An 18,542-nucleotide genomic window follows, 5' to 3' on the forward strand; every position below is an offset into this window, starting at 1 on the left:
CCCGCTGTCCTATCTCAGATGGCGACGCAGATCTTCTGAGCCCCTCGTCTGTGGGAACGTGCAGAAAAAGAGGCGAGGTCCGGGGCGGCGACTGCTAACACAGGACCCTCGCCAGGAGAGAACACAGTCAAATCACTGAGAGTCCTCCAGAAGGTAAGTGCGGGCGCCAAGTCCTGCCACGCACCTGCCGGACAGGCTCAGAGGAAGGAACCCGCTCTTCATGCTGGATCTTTATTTGTGAGTCAACCAACTCCTCGTCAGCCTTCCAATCCAGGAGGAAGATAACAAACGCTTGCCCTTAGGGTCCCTACCTTGGTAGGGTGGCTGTCAGACCCCCTCCAGACCATTTTAACCCTATCTATAACTAGCACATATATACATCTTCATTCATGTAGACACACTCCAATCTGAACAGCAAAAGAAGCAGCTACTGGGACTTCCCTGGTGGTCCAGTGGTTAAGACTCTGCACTTCCACTGCAGGGGACGCAGGGTCGATCCCTCGTTGGGCACCTAAGATCCCGCATGCCAAGGGGCCAGAAAAAAGAAAAAAAAAAAAAAAGAAGCAGCTGCTCTTTGTTGAATCTGGTGGCAAACAGAGGACGGCGTCAGGCACCCACCAGGTACGACCCTGGAGGCCAGAGAGGCAGCGGCCAAAGCGACAGAGCCCTGCACGGGGTCCAGCGGGAGGCGCACGCGATGCAGGCGACGCTGACGGCTGCTACTCAGAGATTCAAAAGAGGGCGGCAGGACGGGCGACCTGGGAGTGACTGCTCAGGGAAGGCGTCCCCAAAGGTGGTGTGTGAGCCACGTCCCGACTGCACCGATCCTGGGAAGAGCCACTCGCCGTGTCTCTGGGAGACGTGCAGGCTGCAGGGAGGCATGGGGAGTGAGGAGACAGCCAGCAAGGGCGGGGCCGGGTCTCAGGGTACCTGCACACCCGATGGGGAGGGGCATCTCCCCCAGAGCAGCGGAGAGCAGGGAGGGGGGACAGGCGGCAGAGACCACCGAGGGGACAGGTGGTTGGGGGGCACTGGGGTGGCACACACTGATGCCTTTTCCTCCGGGGGTGGGGGGGCGACCCGCACGGTTCGTGGTGGAGACGTGAAGGTCCTCCCTGTGGCCGTTTTAGGTTTGCCCATCGGACCTCCGTCCCCACGAAGGCCTGGAGGCTTGTGCGCAGGCCCGCGGAGGGGAATCACGTCCATGCCCTCCTGCTCCCGGCACCTTCCTACGGGCACAGCTGCTCTCACCTCACAGATGAGAGAGATGAAGTAACCTGCCCAAGGCGATTCAGCACCCCTGGCACCATGTACCAGCACCTTCTCCTAGAAAGTTGCTGCCAAACAGCAAGTGAAGACGGTAACAAGGGGCTGCCAGGTGGTCATGAGAATGCCAGCGGAGCAGAGTAAAGGAAGGCTCGCTGGAAGGAGAAAGCCCATTTATTAAGATAAGAGTGCTGGTGCCTTAAAAAAAAAAACCAACAACCAAGGTTGTTCAATTACAGACACACAGGTAACATTCTTCTTGACAGTGAGCACCCCTGGGGAATTAGCCAAGACAGAAGGGAAGGGGACACCACCCAGGTACAAGTGAAGTGGAAAACAGAGCGACAGAAGGCGACTTCTCCTTCGTATTCCGATGGCAAAATAGAGCCACCTCTGGATGCCAGAGGGGCCAGCACAGAGGACGCAGTGTGACTGGTTCTCGGGGCACCGGGCCACTCGGAGGCTTTGAGCGCAGCCCTAGCCCAGGGGAGCCGACAAGACCAAGCTGTGTCCCCACAGGAATGGCATCAGGGATCACGGAGAGACGGGGGAGGGGACAGGTAAGTCAGGGCTCAGGAGCTGTTTTGCTCTTGCAAAAGCCGAGAACGAGCCAATTCAGCCAGGAAACCAGGCCTGAAGTGGTTGACGTCAGGCTCCCACGTGGAATCCTGCTCGTCTTTCCAAAAGCCCTCTTTTTTCCTGTGCCAACTGGAGTATATTCTGTTTTGCTCAATACACGTTTTTAGTTACGCTTCTCCTTCAAATAACATAATTTTTAAAAAATCACTTTCGTAAGAGTGGCATGCTGCTTTCTCTGGGAGAGGAAATTGGGTAGGGGTTTGGGTCATGTCACAGATGAAAGAGCTTTAGAAATCACAGCTTAGCCTTCAAGGAGTGTAATCAGAAAACCCCACCCCACACAGCTCTCCTCGATGGGCTGCAAGGCCTCGGCTCTGTAAAAGATGTAAAACAAATGACTGTCTCCATCAAGATAAGGCGAGCTAGAACAGGAAGGCTGGAATTAGTCCAGGGGCCTTGGGGGAACCCACCTTCCTCGTGGGGGAACATAAAGCCCTCGGTCTCCTGACTCAAAGGCTTCACCTCGGCCTCACCCCCACAAAGCCGTCTGTTTTTGCTGGGCCCATGGTCTGTGACAACAGATATTTACGGTCTGCCCACTATAGGGCAGGCACGGCCTACTCTCAAGGCCTCTGCTGGAGTCTGGCCAGCGACAGAGACAACACACAAGGGATCACAGCCCAGGAATGTCACCTTCGGTGTAGGGCTTCACGGGAGCACACAGGAGCAAGACCTCAGTCGGCCCTGGAGAGGTCAGGGAAGGCTTCCTGGAAGAAGTGATATGTAAACTGAGATTCAAAGATGGTCTCTGAGGTTCAATCCATTCACACAAGCCATGAGTTTTCTCCTTCTTTTCAATGTGTTTTCTCATTTTCCTACCGGTCTGCAGAATCTTCATACATACTTGGTTTAATTGTATCCAGAAGAAATGTCGGCTTCCTTTCTTTTAATCAAATATCTGTTGGTCTCTGAATACACAGGATACGGAAACTTGTGAGATAGTTGGCGTATCTGTGCGAACGGACTCTCCAGAGGACAGCAACTTCCTGAGATCGTGACGCCATGATCCCAGCTTGGAGGCAACTCCAGAGAAGGGCCAGGTGTCTGCGGCCTTACTTCCTTCCCTCCACACACAGAAAACAGAGGTGAGCTCGTCGACTGTGCTGTGTGTGACCAGCTGAGGGGAACCCTTATCTCCTGGCACCCTCTCCGATTAAGGGGGCTCCTTAGGTGAGGCAAGGCCAGCCAGTGTCTTCCCAGCAACTCTTGGAAAATACTCTCGGAACATCTCCTAACCATCTCTACACCACACGGGCAGGCGGAGACCCTCACCCTCGTCCCCTCTGCTCAGGTCCGTAGCGTACTTCCATCATTTTGTTGGCACACAAAGCCAAGGCAATCCCAGCCAAATGGCTTCCCAACAGAGTGGAGACAAAAATCTCCAAGTTGGAGCTCTGACTCTGTATGGGCTCTTCCAAAACACACTCCTCGGAATGGAGCCCAGTGGTTTCAGCTCGCTTTCTCTGCTGCCCGGCGGGCTTACGTTCAACCCTTCCCACCCCGACCCCAACCATTCACTGCCCTTCGCTGCCCACGCAGGGACCTGAAAAGGAGGAGGGACGCAGGTCCAGTGAAGCCCGTGCTGGGCTCGGGCAGTCCTCCCTTCGCGGACGGTGGGCTCCCTCTCCACGTGGCCCTCAGCAGCTCTGGGGTGTCGTGCTCATGTAAACTGGGGCTGGCTGGGGGAGCACAGCCAAGTCCAAAGCTTCATGGTCAGCGATTTCAAAGCCCTTCTTTTGAGGGTGAACGCACAGGCGCCTGTGGGGCGGGTCAGCCTCCCCTCCGTGTGGAACCTCCACGGTGCCGCAGAGAAAGGGAAGAGGATGGGGGCCAGTTCCTCAACTGCATGGCGACAAAGGGGCGATGAAAAGTCCCCTGGAAATCGGAGACAGAGTCGGCAGTGGCCGCCTGCCCTTGAAGAATGCTCTGGCGTGACTGCGGGATGGTGAAGAGGCACGGCGAGGAGAAGGGATGCTCTCCCTGCCCCCCCTCCGCGGCCCACCCCCACGCGCCCCGCCCCGCTGTCCGCGCCCCACCGTCCATGCGGAGCCACCCGAGGTCTCCTGTGAGGCGCGGTCGGGAGCAGAGGCAGCGCAGAGCCCTGACTCTGAGCAAGGGGGCCCCTCCCCTCCTCCTCCCCCGCTTCCCTGGGGGCCCCGAGCCTCTGTGGGTGCTCTAGGAAACTCACCTGCTCCCCACGTCTCAGCTCACACTTGAAGGTCCGTCCCTTCATCACCCAAGCTCTAATCTGTTTGTTGAACAGAACTGATTAAATGTGCGCTGCGGGCCAGGCCTCCTCTACTGTGGTCCAGCTCCTGAGAGCCTACCCGACCACGCGGCCCGGCGGTGACAAGGCCGGGCGCCTTTTGTGCCAAACGGTCGCCAATTACACCGCCGACCTCCGACCTCCGGCTCGCTGCGTGTTTCTCATACGGTCCTTCTCAGACTTTTGTTTCTTCGTCTTTGAAGAGAAGAGGGCTCTAAATATCGTTTGGTTTGCTAATATTCCTGTAATGTCTCTTGGTCACTCTGTCTTTAGAAATGTCATTTACCTTAATCAATCTCAAGCTCTAAGACTAGTTATGGAAAAATCTCACACGAAAGGAATTTACTCGTTTTCGAGTTTGATTTCAAAGTGAGGCAGTGTTTTAAAGGAAATCTTCAAAAGGGCTCTGGGTTAAACAGTGCCTGGTACTTGTAAGCCCTCAATAAATATTTGTGGAATGAATGAGTGAGTAAATTCTATTCTACCTTCTCATCCCAGAATAAAGGAGGTAAATAAAGTGAAACAGTATTTAACATTTTGTGGTTTACCAGCTGAGGCGAAAAAAGCTCATTCTCTTTTTGTTACTAGAACCATCCATCTGTCAAATGTCACTTCCTGATAAGAGTCCGTCTCCGAGTGGAGTCCTCATTTGTAACTGAATGTTGGCTGACATAATTAATGTTGACCACACAACAACATCTGAATTACAAACCGAAGGCCATTTACAAATCTCTTCAAGGCAGTCATCAGAAGCATGCCATAAACACCCAAGACCAGGGATTTATTCAAATATAGGAAAATGACAAAACAGAATCTGAGCCTTTGTGAGAAATGGGGGCGATGGGAAGAGAGGTGGCTTTGGCACAGGGGAGGGGAAAGGGACCTTAACCCAAAGCCTTCGGGATAAACTAGACCGTCTCTGGAGGTGAACGCTGTTGAGAGGCTACCATGTGCGGCTCCAGGCCGGGCCAAGCAGGAGCGTCTGCTGTCGGGCACTTATCCGCGGTGCGCCCCCCACCCCCGGACCCCTCCCCAGGGCGTGCAGGTCACTTGTCTCCTTGCTGGCCACTGCCTGCAGAATCAAAGCAAGCATTTCCGTTCCTAAGGCAGTGAGCTGGCTGCACCATGGGCCAGCCCTCTTACTGGGCCTTCCTGATCTTTTAGTTGCTAAGCATTTTTAATGTTTTCTGCTAACAGCAGTTAAGCGCCACCCTCCCCCCCGCCCCCGCAAAAAAGCAAAGTAATTAGGCAGGTGGGAGGAAAGGTCTAAGCCTGGGTCTCAGAGGAGAATGGACACAGGAGAAAATTCCACTGTAATGATCACCTCTATTGACACAAAGAGCGCTTTCAGGGCTGGGCCCTGGCTGGGCCTGGCACCCTCTGAAACAAAAATTCCACTGGGAGAGAAGAGCTAGCTGTTCACCATTCTTTCTGCAGCTACAAAGCAGCAAACACCAAGAACACCTAATGTTTGTTTAGCTTTTACAATTTCCATCCGTTAGTCTGTTTGTCTTCACCTCACCCCCTCTCCCTGCCCACCAATCCGGCCTCACTCGCCCACCCCCACTGAGCTGGATTCTGAAGGGTCACATCAAGCACGGGCTTTGGACCCACACCACTGGGGCATCTAGAACAGCGAGGAATTCTTTTCCACTAGTGGTAAAAACAAACACACAAAACCAACGACAACAATGCTGTTGTGGGGAAAAGAAATCAGAACCCCATGGCTGTCTCATGTTTCACGTCTTTACTGGAGGCGGGAAGGCAGCACCACCTCTTCGTGCTCGGTGCCCTGGAGTCTTGATTGGCCCCGTGGCCACTACAAAAACCACAGAAAGATCTAGATGCTAAGAAGGGTGCTTCCGAACACTGCATTTCTTCACTCTGTCGGCCGTCTGGGAAGCACGTGGTTTTCTGTAGCTACAAATCTGGTATCTTTCCTCCCAGCCAGAGTCAGTTCCTTCGAGGCGGGACCCTGAAGGTGAGGCTCCAGGATCCCCATCACACAGGCCCCGAGCTGCTGCCCCTCCAGTCGTAACCAATGTCTACCAAGCCCCAGGAAGGGGCTTTGGCCCAAGTCCACCTGGTCAGGGGGACGGCGACTGAAATGAATGCCGGGGCTGGTATGTGGCGTCCTGGGGCGGAGGCATGGATTTCGGTCTGTATAGACTCGCACGCCTACCAACCCCTGTGCACACACTTTCCGTTTCTTGGAAAGCACTTTCCCTCCTCAACTAAACTAAACGGGCCGTGACTTAACTCAGAAGTCACTCGGCTCCGAAGTCTTCCTGGACCGATTTGGGGGCCAATTTAAGAGAGCCCGGAGCCCCCGCTAAAGCTCTCTGCTCAGGGGAATACTTGATCACCGGCCTGCCTCTCCCTGAAGACTCTTGAGACATGAGACACAAGTGAGAACCGGGACTGGGTTTCAGTGACCCTGTATCTCTCAGCGCCCCGCACGCAGTGGCGGTTGGGGGGACGGTTCGGGAAGGCGCGAGCCGAGCGGGCCTCTGTCACCTCTGTCACCCACCTCCCCATCCCTCCCCAGCAGCAAGCTCGACAGAGTTTTCCAAACACTTCTCTCCTCATGGCTGCTCCACAGTGACCAGTTTTTGGAGGTTTAAAGACAAGATGGTTTGGAGATACCACAGAAGAAAGGAAACATTGCTGGCTGTTTTTTCTCAGAAGGGCTCCTTCAAACAAACACGTCCCCTAAGATAAGAACCCAGAAGAGATACAACCACCTCGGTGAATAATACAGATGACACTGTTAGCGCACCTCTGGCGATACCATCTGCCACGCCCTTGGCCCAAATCCCTCGGTATTTCCAGGGCATTCTAAGAGCAAGAGCGCGCGCTGGTTCCGCCTTTTCAGACTGGCGGTTCTCAAATGTAGTCCCTGGACCCGGGTGTCAGCATCACGCGGGAACTTGTTAGAAATGCAGACTCTCAGGCACCTCCCCAGACCCACTGAGTCAGAAACGTTGGGGGAAGAGCCCAGGATCCTGAGTTTTAACAAGCCCTCCATCCAGGTGACTGATATGCACTGAAGTTTGAGCACCATCGTGTTGGACTTTGGCTAGTGGCTGCCACAGTACAAAGTGCAGTTCTAGAAGATGATGAAACTATATAAAATCATAGCCGACTTAGTCCCTAACATCCAGGAATAAAAATCTTTCAACTACATTCTCTCAGATTCTGCCTTATTTCTTTGTGTCATTTCCTTCTGTACTCATAGGTGAGGCTCCATATATATCTGGCAGTTGCCCCTGGAATACCTTAGTTTTTTCATCTTTAAAACGGAAGCTACTTAATTCACTGTTTCATTCATCCATTATTTCATTTGCTCAATTCATTCAAAGATCTACTGCTTAGCTCAAGTTGGCGCTACCTATCAAATTAATGTTTTGAAACTTTTGAAGCAGTTGCAAGCATTATTTAAAGTAGCATTCCTCTTTCTGTATAAACCTCACAAGGCTTTGGGTGTGTGATTTGATCTGTGGTAATTAAGGATTGTGGGGGCAGGAAACCATGTTGTCATTGTGTGACCCACAAGGCACCTTCAAGATTTATACAAAAGGGATATAATAGAAGTCAATCGCAAAAACTGCAAAAGGACCTTCTTTTTGTGGCTATACAAACCTTTCAGGCTGCTCTGCTTTACACCAGGGTCAGTTCAGGTATTTGAAGGGTCTCGTTTCTCAAGACAAACGTGCATTTTCAGGCCGCTACCTATCAAAGGTACAGCCTGGCCCTGAGCTGTTCCTCATTAATGAGTTTGTATACAAACGATTAACTTTGGACTGCAGAAACACTATACCTCAAATTAAAAAAAAAAAAAATTTAAATATGCCCACTAGCAGTTTGGCCAGATCCGGACTGCGGCTGAACAAATAAGGGCGCCACCTGGATGTGAGTCCAGAGTGGTAGGACCTGAAAAGCTCCTTCTCTCTCTGGCCTCCGGGGAGGCAGCTCCAACACGTGCTGAAGCCCAAGCTCTTCGCAGGAAACTGCCAGGGGCCTCCAGCCATCAGCAAGAACCTGGGTCCGAGGACCCTGCGTGACAAAGGTGACTGAGTTCTCCACGGCCCTGGACTGGACAGCCCTCACATACCTCCAAGCGATACCTGTCCCTGGGGCTGTCACGCTTGGCCTTGACCCTGGCCCTGGCTGGGATTCCCTGGACAGAAAAGGTAGTTTTTGGTGCCTTGTTCCTTGTGACAGGCTTGAGGAAACTGAACAGGGTCTGGGCTGTGTCCATCAGGCAGGCAGGTGGCTTGGAGCAGGCATCTGAGGCTTAGACAGGAGGACATGGATGGGAACAGAGCGCACAGTGCGGGGCGGGCGGGGAGGCAGAGCCCGGGAGCGACCTGCTTGCTTTCCAGTGTCTGGGCGATTACCGGAAAGGCTTGGAGGGCACAGCAGGGGCGGCTAGCTGGTCAAGGGTGGGGATCCAGGCTGAACTGAACAGCAGGAATCTGACCAGGAGGTTTGGCAGTACCCAGGTGGGCTCTTTAAATTCACAACTGAAAACCAGGGGTTGGGGGGTGGTGGGGGCGGGAGCTCATGCGTCATCCGGTCCAGGGATGCCAGAGCCCTGCTTTCCCTCCCACTTCCCTCACCCAAGACACAGATCGCTGATGGGCCCAGTGCTCTTTCCCCCTAAGCCTGTCCCAGAACAACGGCCAGGGAGCAATCGGGAACCGCCCAGAGTCTGCCAATGAATCAAATCTCACGACCTTCCTTCATCTGTACTAATTAACACCAGCTTTATGATTGAGGGAGATTTAATAACAAGTCAGCAAATCATCACAACAGCTCCATGAGAAGGGTCTTTCCAGCCCCAGGTGGGAGGCGAGGAGAGCGTAAGGTCAAGCTTGGTTCTGAAGGGCAGCCAGCTAAGGGCGGGCGTGCTCCAAACCCAAGCCCCCTCCCCCAGGGCCGAGCCCTTCACCGAGGGGCTGACGCCGTCTCCGGCTCGCAGGAGACTGGCTTCAGGCTCATCACAGAACGAACGAGCACATATGGTTCAGAATATTATATTCGCAGATTCATGAAACACCAACATTTACAGGATATTAAAGCCATTGTAAGAGACAATCCTGGTAAAGATGCAATCGCCTTTGTAAGCTTCCAAATGGGAGTGTAAGAGCTTTTACGAAAACGTTTCAGAAACGTGGCTTCTAGGGCAACGGTTTATGGTCAACAGCCTTTTGATCGCTCATGTGAAAAATATGTACTTACATATACTGCAGGAAACCTCACCACTTCCTTCCTAAGCGTCGGTCAAAAACACTAATTACTTGACTAATTAGACTGTGAAACTTCCCCTACAGATGGTAAGAAGGAGCTATTTTCACCCCACAAATTTACTTGTGACATCCCAGCCAAAAGACTGGAGGAATGTTTCAATGGTTTTACTGTAGACAGCATGAAAAATGTAAGCAAATCATATAAAAATAAATTAGAAACTAATGAAAATAGTCTGTCCTCTCCTCAGAGGGGAAAATGGTCTGGTTCTCGGGGAGCGAAGAGCTGGTGCAGGAGGCCTGCTGACGGGGCAGCACCCGCTGTGCCCGGGCCGGCCCTGACACCTCCTCCAGGATCGGGACCGACCCCACACAGCACCAGGCCTGCCTTGGCTCCTGACTTTCAGGTGCTTTCTTCTCATTCTACCTGTTGCCCTTTGTTTTCTCTCAGCCCTTCCCTACTGGTGAGAGCATCTGCTCACCCGGAAGCCAGGCTGACACGGTCTCCCTGCAGCTCTGCACTCGATACTTGCGACGGCCACAACCACACACTTGCCAAAGGACTGGTACTGAAGAGAACGGCATCTACCACCAGGCACCGCAGCTCAGGGAAGGAAGCGGCCTCTGACCAGCGGTGTTAGCGCGTGGAAGGGCCCCTGAGCTCGCGGGGCCAGCACCCAGGCCCGGGTCTCTGGAGAGACGCGGAGACACTCACCGGCATCCAGGCTGCCCGTGGCCGCGGTCCAGCCCATGAGGGGAGGGATGGCTCCCACGACGGCCCCCACCCACGTGTTGGCGATGCTGACCCTCTTGAGCGGGGTGTAGCAGCAGGTGTACAGGAAGATGTTGAAGAGCCCCAGAGCTCCGGTGAGTGGGTTTACGCCCCAGGTCAGAAGGGCAACTCCCGGAACTGCACAGCAAGCGGCAAAGGACACAGCTAGCAACGGGCTGGAAGAGAGCAGGGGACACAGAGCCGTCACTTTCAGCTCCAGGAGATCACGACGCGGGGCACAGGTACAGGGAAACGAGCTGGGGGGCGGTGCTGGCCCGGCTCCTGCCCTGAACCAGGACATCCTCCGGATGACATTTAAGACGAGGAGGGGCTGGCTTGCAGGAGCTCGGGCTGCTCCTGCTGGCTTTGCCAGCCGGGACTAACAAAGTGAAGAGTGGAGGCCGCCGAGGCCCGCATTCGACAGGAGGCCGGGCTCCCGCTCCCAGGCTGTGGGATGTCCTGGCCTCCCTGTCCTCATCTGAGCAGCGGTGACCGCCCCCTCCTCCCAGGGCTGACGCGAGGGCTGCCCGACACGGCACCTGCTTTGCACACGGTTCTGTTGCACAGCTGGTGGGAAGTTAAGTGATCGTGACAGATGAACCCTTCCGAACCCAGGATTTAGGATTTGGGCAAAAACCAGCATCTTACTTCTGGAAGCAGCTCTGTCCATTTACTTATTCTTTTTTTTTTTTGCGGTACGTGGGCCTCCCTCCGTTGTGGCCTCTCCCGTCGCGGAGCACAGGCTCCGGACGCGCAGGCTCAGCGGCCGTGGCTCACGGGCCCAGCCGCTCCGCGGCACGTGGGATCCTCCCGGACCGGGGCACGAACCCGCGTCCCCCGCATCGGCAGGCGGGCTCCCAACCGCTGCGCCACCAGGGCAGCCCGACTTATTATTGAAAAACATCACCCGGTTAGTACTAATGCGCAAGGGCAGCGTGTCTGGGCACCACTATGTGTAACAATTACAGGCTCAGCACAGCACAGCTCTGTGCCAGCAATGAGACACCAGGGGCCGCCCGTGGTGATCGCGCTGCCCGGCCGGACCGTGGTTTATGGACACAGAGCTTTCAAAAGAGGTGGCACAATGCCCTATACGTAAATTGTCAGATAAGAGTCTACAGCGCTAAAGATGACCGCAAGCCTGGTTCTCAACAGAGCCTGCTTTATACAGTGGACTTCCTGGGGCCTCTTGTGAAAGGCTTTTCGAAAGTGTGGCTAAACTGCATGTACTAGCCCCTGCCCATCTGCATGTTTCTTTACGCCCCTGAAGAAACCTAAGGAGGGCGCTTGAGCCTGTCTCCTCCTTGGAGAAGCCACGGCTCACTCGCAGGGCCCAGCACGTGCCCACGGGGACACAGGCGTCACGGGTGCAGCTCCGAGGGGGCTCTGGTTTTAGGGAGGCCGGCTCGCATCCCTGCAGGCACGCATGTGGGTGCGGCCATGTCCGTGACGCTGCCTGCCTGTCCCTCGAGGAAAAAGACGAGCTGCGGGGGGGAGGGGGGGGGTGCCCGGGGAGCAGCAGAGCCCACAGGCTGGAGACCAGGGGACCTCGGGGCGGGGGCCCGTGAAGCGGGAAGGGCCCTCGCAGAATCCTGGCTCCCACTCTGACGTGGGGACCGGCACTGACCCCTTCCTCGCAGGCTGTGACCGCTCGGGCCCGCAGGTGGAACCCAGCAAAATGGGAGTCTTGAAGGAAAGAGAGACCATACAAGGGGTATGCTGTTGTCAAGGTGCCGCGGACGAAGAGCCAGGAACCACTCCTGAGACTCGGTGCGTGTTCAACCCCGGGGGCGAACCTCCATCCTGTTCCGCCACCTCTCCTACATCGTGCACGCGTGACGCCTCCCACAGGCCCTCGAGCTGCTCCGGCCCCCCTCCAACGCTCCCACCCACGGCCCACCGCGCTGGGGCTCGGCCGGGGCTCTTCTCCCTTCCCGGTCCTCAGCGTGATGGCGGCAACTCCTCTGCTGCTTCTCAGGCCCCAGACGCCCTCCAGCGCCCAGCCCCTCAACAGACATCCTTCCTTCTTACCAAGAGTGACGGGTGCCTTCATCTGACTTCTTCCCCCCATTTTCTCTCTCATTTTTAAAGGTAAACGCTCCAGACTTGCTCCTGTGTAATCCCCTCCCTGGTCTGTCTTTCACCTTCTCCCTCCACTGAGCCACATCCTCACGTCAACGGCCTTGTTCACATCTCTCCAAGGTCTGACCGTCCCCTCCAAACCCAAACTAGCCTTGGCTTCCCCATCCCTCCCTCTGCTATCCGCCCCAACTCTCTCCCTCACACCCACCGAAGCAGATTTCTCTCTGCTGTGACCTGGATAAACACCATGTGATACACACCCTGTGACCTGGACCACCTAGCTTCCCTGTAGAGCAGACACACAGTTTTCCAGGGGCAGGGGGAGGAAGACGCCTGGGGCCACCTCTCACATTGGTCCAGAAAGTAGAACTGAAATGGCTGAGAAGCAGTGCAACAATTGTCACTGCAGTTCTTCTTCCAGTCAGGTACTTTATAGCTTACAAGAACAGATTTCTTTTTTTTCCCTGTGGGACTCTGAAAAGCTAGTTTTATTTGGGTGGGAGAAAAATGTGGCTCATAAACATTTTTATTTTTCCTGAATTGGACCTTGTGGGGAAAAAAAAAAGGCTGTTCACTCCTTCTCCAAGGACTGTGGAAGCCAGCTGGATTCAAAGGTAGTAGTGCTGTAAAAAGCCCTTTTACAAAAGTGCGCGTGAATTTAATTTATTGAGATGGGCGATTTTACGTGGAAGTTTAGTTTCTGACCCTTGTCGGAATCACCGAAAATCATGAGACTCCAGTTTGGTGTTTAAATCCGTGCTCAGGGGCAAGAATGAAAATTGAGTAGGTTGACAAACCACGTAAACAAAAATGAGGATATCCACCCAGGTAAGGATGATCATTCTCAGCGCCCAGATACTCCGGGAACCCATCTCCTTCCTGGTCCAAGGAGCCTGGGGTCAGCTCATGTTGTGGGTAAAAGTGCCCCAATGACTAATTCTGTGAAGTTTGTACTCCTGTGCTTTATTTTCCATAAACATATATGTTTATCAACAGAGGAATGGATAAAGATGTGGTACTTATATACAATGGAATGTGACTCAGCCATAAAAAAGAACAAAATAATGCCCTTTGCAGCAACATGGATGGAACTAGAGATTGTCATACTGAGTGAAGTAAGTCCGACAGAGAAAGACTAATATCATATGATGTCACTTATATGTGGAATCTAGAAAAAGGGTACAAATGAACTTATTTACAAAACAGAAAGAAGTACAGTCACAGATGTAGAAAACAAGCTTATAGTTACCAGGGGATAAGGGGGGGAGGGATAAATCAGGAGACTGGGATTGACATATACACACTACTATATATAAAACAGATAACTAATAAGAACCTACTGTATAGCACAGGGACCTCTACTCAATACTCTGGAATGGCCTATATGGGAAAAGAACCTAAAAAAAGAGTGGATAGTTGTATATGTATAACTGATTCACTCTGCTGTATACCTGAAACTAACACAACATTGTAAATCAACTATACTCCGATAAAAATTTTTAAAAAATAAAATTAAATTAAAAAAAAATAAAAATAGAAGTACTTACTCTCCCCCCTACATTTGAGGAAAGGAGGGAGAGAGGGTGGAAAAAAACCCATAAAAGTAACAAATAAAAAAAAAAAAAGTAACATATGTTCATTTCCAAAAATTTGGAAGGACAGAAAATCATACAAAAGATTCTAAATTAGCTTTTCAAAGAAACATTGGTTTATAGCTTTCTAGCCTTTTTCCAATGATACATCTACTTTAAAAATAACTGAGAACAGGCACTTCCCTGGTGGCGCAGTGGTTAAGAATCCGCCTGCCAATGCAGGGGACACGGTTCGAGCCCTGACGCCACAACTACTGAAGCCTGCGCGCCTAGAGCCCGTGCTCTGCAACAAGAGAAAGCCACCGCAAAGAGAAGCCCGCGCAACCGCAACGAAGAGCAGCCCCCGCTCGCCGCCAACTAGAGAAAGCCCGCGCGCAGCAACAAAGACCCAATGCAGCCAAAAATGAAGAAAGAAAGAATTGCTTTGCTTGGCTCTTTAAAAAAAAAAAACCAAAAAAACCTGAGAACACAATGAATTGTGGTTTTGTTGCTTATTCTATTTTCAATATATCTTAATAATTTCCCTATGCAGTTAAGAATTACTTCACACCATTATCATTAATAGTTACATAGTGGCCTATTCCGTGGATATACCGCAATTAATTCAATCAATATGTCTTTTTGGACACAGCATTTTTCCAGTTTTTAATTAGAAATAATGTTGGGATGAACATCTCACAGACAGGTCGTTGTTCACAGCTCTGATGATGGTACATTCTGAGGATAAGTTCCCAGATCACTGAGTCAGATGACATGAACATTTTTAGGGGTTTCCCAGCCTGTACTCGAGAGTTTATACTAGTTCACACTCGCACCAGCAGTATATGAGAAAGCCTATTCCCAGAACCTGTATCAACACTGGGCCTGGTGGCATTGAAAACAAAACAAAAATGAACAAAGTCAGACAAGTTTACTGAGATAGATAGTATTATCCCCATTTTACAGATGAGAAACTGAGACTTGGAACCAGGACCTGTACTCGGGTTTCCTTGCGGGCTCATTCAGGTAACCCGGGGTTCACCCTCTAACTGGTACGTGGGGGGCACTGGTCTAACACCACTTGCTGACGCTCTCACTTCTGGGGGCTGCAGGGGGCTGGGGGTTGGGGTCTTCAGCTGGGAGCAGCCTCCTGTGGGCTCACAGCTCCTTCAGTTCACCCCACTGCCCACGGGGCCTATCTTCCTACTGCATTCCGACATGGAAACGACTGGGAAGCACTCCATTTCTTTGAAGAAAAGGACAGACCTGGGACGTAATACGGTGAGCAAGACAGACATGGTCCTCATCCTGGGGGTGCTTATCCCAGAGTGGGAGACAGTGAAACAGGTGGAACAGTCAAGTGAGGGCCGAGCCCTCCGGGAGCAGGAACCCAGTGTGAGCGGAGGTGTGGAGCAGACACGGGAAGTTCGGGGGATGTTGAAGCCAAACCCTGAGATGGACAGATGGGAGGCAGGCAAAGGGTAGGGCAGCGTGTTTTGGGGGCCGGAGGGGTCAGAGAGCAGAGGTAGGGAGGGCCGTGGCGGGGGGGGTCTCTGGGCAGATGCAGAGTCCACGAAGCTCCCTGGGCTTCTTAAATCAGGGAAGGAAGCGATCAGATCTGCTTTTGAGAAGGAGCCCTCTGCCTGCCAGCAGGGCCAGCATTCACTCCCCTCATGAGAGAGGTCCCCATTAGGCGTTTTTTGGAGGAAAATGAATCGCCATCACCCCACTGCACCATTTTAATCAAGTGCTCAGTTGAGAGAAACAGCACTCAGGTAGCCAGCAGCCGTAATCTACCTTCCAGACCCCCAAACCCACGGTGGGTAAAGCAGGGCAGCAGGGCCGGGCCCCCTCCTCCGGGCGGCCTTCCGAGGCTGACCCCAGGGCGATGGTGCCGCCATTTACTAGCTCCTGCTTTTGCCTCTCCTTTTCTCACCCATGTCTCCTTTTGGTTGACTTTCTGGATCACTTTTGTTACATTTTACATACCTTTGGAAGTTAACAGAAGCCTTGTGTCAAATAAAGCAGAATAAAAGAGTTAAGTAAACGAAGGGCGGACCCACAGTGTTTTGGTTAGAATCTTTGCACACAGTGCAAATACATCAGCAAAAGAAGCGAAGGGTTCTTTTTGAAGCTGCAAGTAGGAAGAGGACGAGCGAGAATAAAGAGGAAATACATCAAGTGGTATCTGGGTTATTTTTTCAAGTTGGATTTACCGTGAAATCCTTAAATATCACGGCGATATTAAAGTTGCTTAAGTTTAGCTGTTTTAATAAAGAGATCTATTTTTGATACAGAAAAAGATTAGGAAAGCGCACTCCTTTCTCATCTCGGTTAAATACAACTATGATTTTCTGCCTTAGTCTCATAAAATGTGCTCAGAGCTAAATCTCAAAGACCTGAAAGGCAATATTGTCAAAGACTGATTTTTTTGTTGTTTTAGGTCAATTCCTCAGTGTACTCTTCCTCCTACTCAATACTGCTCAGCCCTTGATCAAAAAACCCACCTAGTCTCCCTGTTCATGGGTTTTGGAAAGTATCCCAAACCGCGGGAGAGACACCCCACCCCACCCCGCCCCCCATTATTTCTCCCTTTATTTATTCTTTATTTAAAATGTTTGTTGACGTCTTTTTTCCCTCACTTAAATTCCTTAGCAGTTCATCCACACTTCAAGTGGTACTCGGAGGCCTGATTTCTAGAGGTAAGATCAGAAGGAAGGCGAACAGGAGGCTTCCCTGGGTTTCCCTGGGCTGGGGTGACCCGAGGGAGAGGGTCTCGCTGGGACCTGCTGGCAGACCCTTTGCACCTGTGGTTCTGTCGTGAGCGTGGTCTCTGGGCCAGTCACAGCAGCATCACCTGGGAACCTGTTAGGAACCCAGGTGATCTGGAGACCCACCGCTACACTATCACCAACGTGACGCTGGCCCTACCTGGCCTGCGTCTGGCCAAGCTGATGCCGGCTGAGCCGACAGAACCCTGCACCCTCGTTCTGCTTCCAGTGCTGACTCTGCTGGCCTGGTTAAGTCGCCCACTTCCACTTGTCTTTACATAAGTGTCACTGCCGTGGAAAGCACTCAGCGCTGTGAACTAGATCTGTCATCAGCTGACGCAGGAACTCGGCTGTACCCCTCGACCCCTCTGTTCCAAAGACCTTGATCTAACCTAGTCACGTGGCTTAACGTGTTCTGGCCACTGAAAGGGCAGGACGAAGCAAGTGTGGCAGTCTGGATGACTGCTGATTCCGGGTGGCGGGCGTCCTGGGGCTCAGTGTGCTCTCTCTACCACTGTGTCCCACGGAACATTTTCACAACAAAAATGTTTCTGAAAATGCTTTGATACTCTTTGTTCATATTATCATTCTGGTTTCTGTATATGGCGTAACTAAGCATGTTGTACGGGAATCAGGTGGTTCCGAGTTCTCTCATGAGAACTCTGATGTTAACTATCTATATAAAAGCGGGCGAATTATTTAACCTCTCTGGACCTTAGTTTCCTCAACTGTAAAGTAAGGGTTGTATTAGGACTCTTTTGATGGCAAGATTGCAACCCGAGTCAAACTGGCTTACACATAAGGCTCGGTAACAAGACCACGGGGAAGGCAGGGGTTTTACCCCATGGAGCTATGTGACCTGGAGCAAATTACTTAACCTGCTGGCCTCAGTTCCTTCATCTGTGAAATGGGAGACACTTACGCCATAGAATTGCTTATGAATTAAATGCAATAATGTAAATAAAGCGCTTAAGAGTGCTCACTCAAGGTGTTCATTCATTACTCATTCAAATCTCTCACTGCCTACACAGCCAGCCGCTACACTAGGTGTGGGTACAGCAGCCGTGAACAAGACAGAGAGCAGAGTTGAGTCTAGAAAGGAAGACAGACGTTAAACAAACACAAGTACTATGAACTCTCAAGTTGCAACATCAGCTACAAGAAAAAGAACAGGTGATACGAGACAGGGTTATTAAATAGAGGACTTATTTAAATAGAGCTGGAGGTAGAGGCTGATAAACTTGCAATAAATTGTTTCCTCTGATTTATTTTTTCAAAATTATAAAGATGGAACGGATATATACTAGAATATGAAAACGCATGTATATATACTCAAGAATGTCAGTTCTTAATCATAAATTGTAAATGTATGATGGCTGTGAAGCATGTTTCTGATAATAACAATTAAAATGGCAGAATATTTCTATCTCCAATTATAACTTTAAATTAAGAATTTAATTTTATTACAGCAAATTACAAAAAAATAAACCAGAACCAGGAGAAACTAGGTTGATCACCTGCAAAATATTTTTCAAAATAAATTTATTTATTTATTTATTTTTGGCTCCGTTGCGTCTTCGTTGCTGTGCGCAGGCTTTCTCTAGTTGCGGCGAGCGGGCTTCTCATTGTGGTGGCTTCTCTTGTCGCGGAGCACGGTCTTCAGGAGCTGTGGCACACGGGCTTAGTTGCTCCGTGGCACGTGGGTTCTTCCCGGACCAGGGCTCGAACCCGTGTCCCCTGCCCTGGCAGGCGGATTCGGGCTTCTCATTGTGGTGGCTTCTCTTGTCGCGGAGCACGGGCTTCAGGAGCTGTGGCACACGGGCTTAGTTGCTCCGTGGCACGTGGGTTCTTCCCGGACCAGGGCTCGAACCCGTGTCCCCTGCCCTGGCAGGCGGATTCTCAACAACCACTGCGCCCCCAGGGAAG

At 51.9% G+C, this 18,542-nt stretch overlaps 1 protein-coding gene across 1 annotated transcript in view; it reads right to left on the reverse strand.

The window, feature by feature from the left end:
* Nucleotides 1–18,542, reverse strand: part of COX10 (cytochrome c oxidase assembly factor heme A:farnesyltransferase COX10) — a 113,843-nt gene that overhangs the window by 4,482 nt on the left and 90,819 nt on the right. The window contains 1 exon segment of the mRNA XM_024127899.3: nt 10,136–10,368. Coding sequence (XP_023983667.2) covers nt 10,136–10,368 — 233 coding nt within the window.

Source organism: Physeter macrocephalus, chromosome 14 (genome assembly GCF_002837175.3).
Source record: "Physeter macrocephalus isolate SW-GA chromosome 14, ASM283717v5, whole genome shotgun sequence".
Classification (NCBI taxonomy): Eukaryota; Metazoa; Chordata; class Mammalia; order Artiodactyla; family Physeteridae; genus Physeter; species Physeter macrocephalus.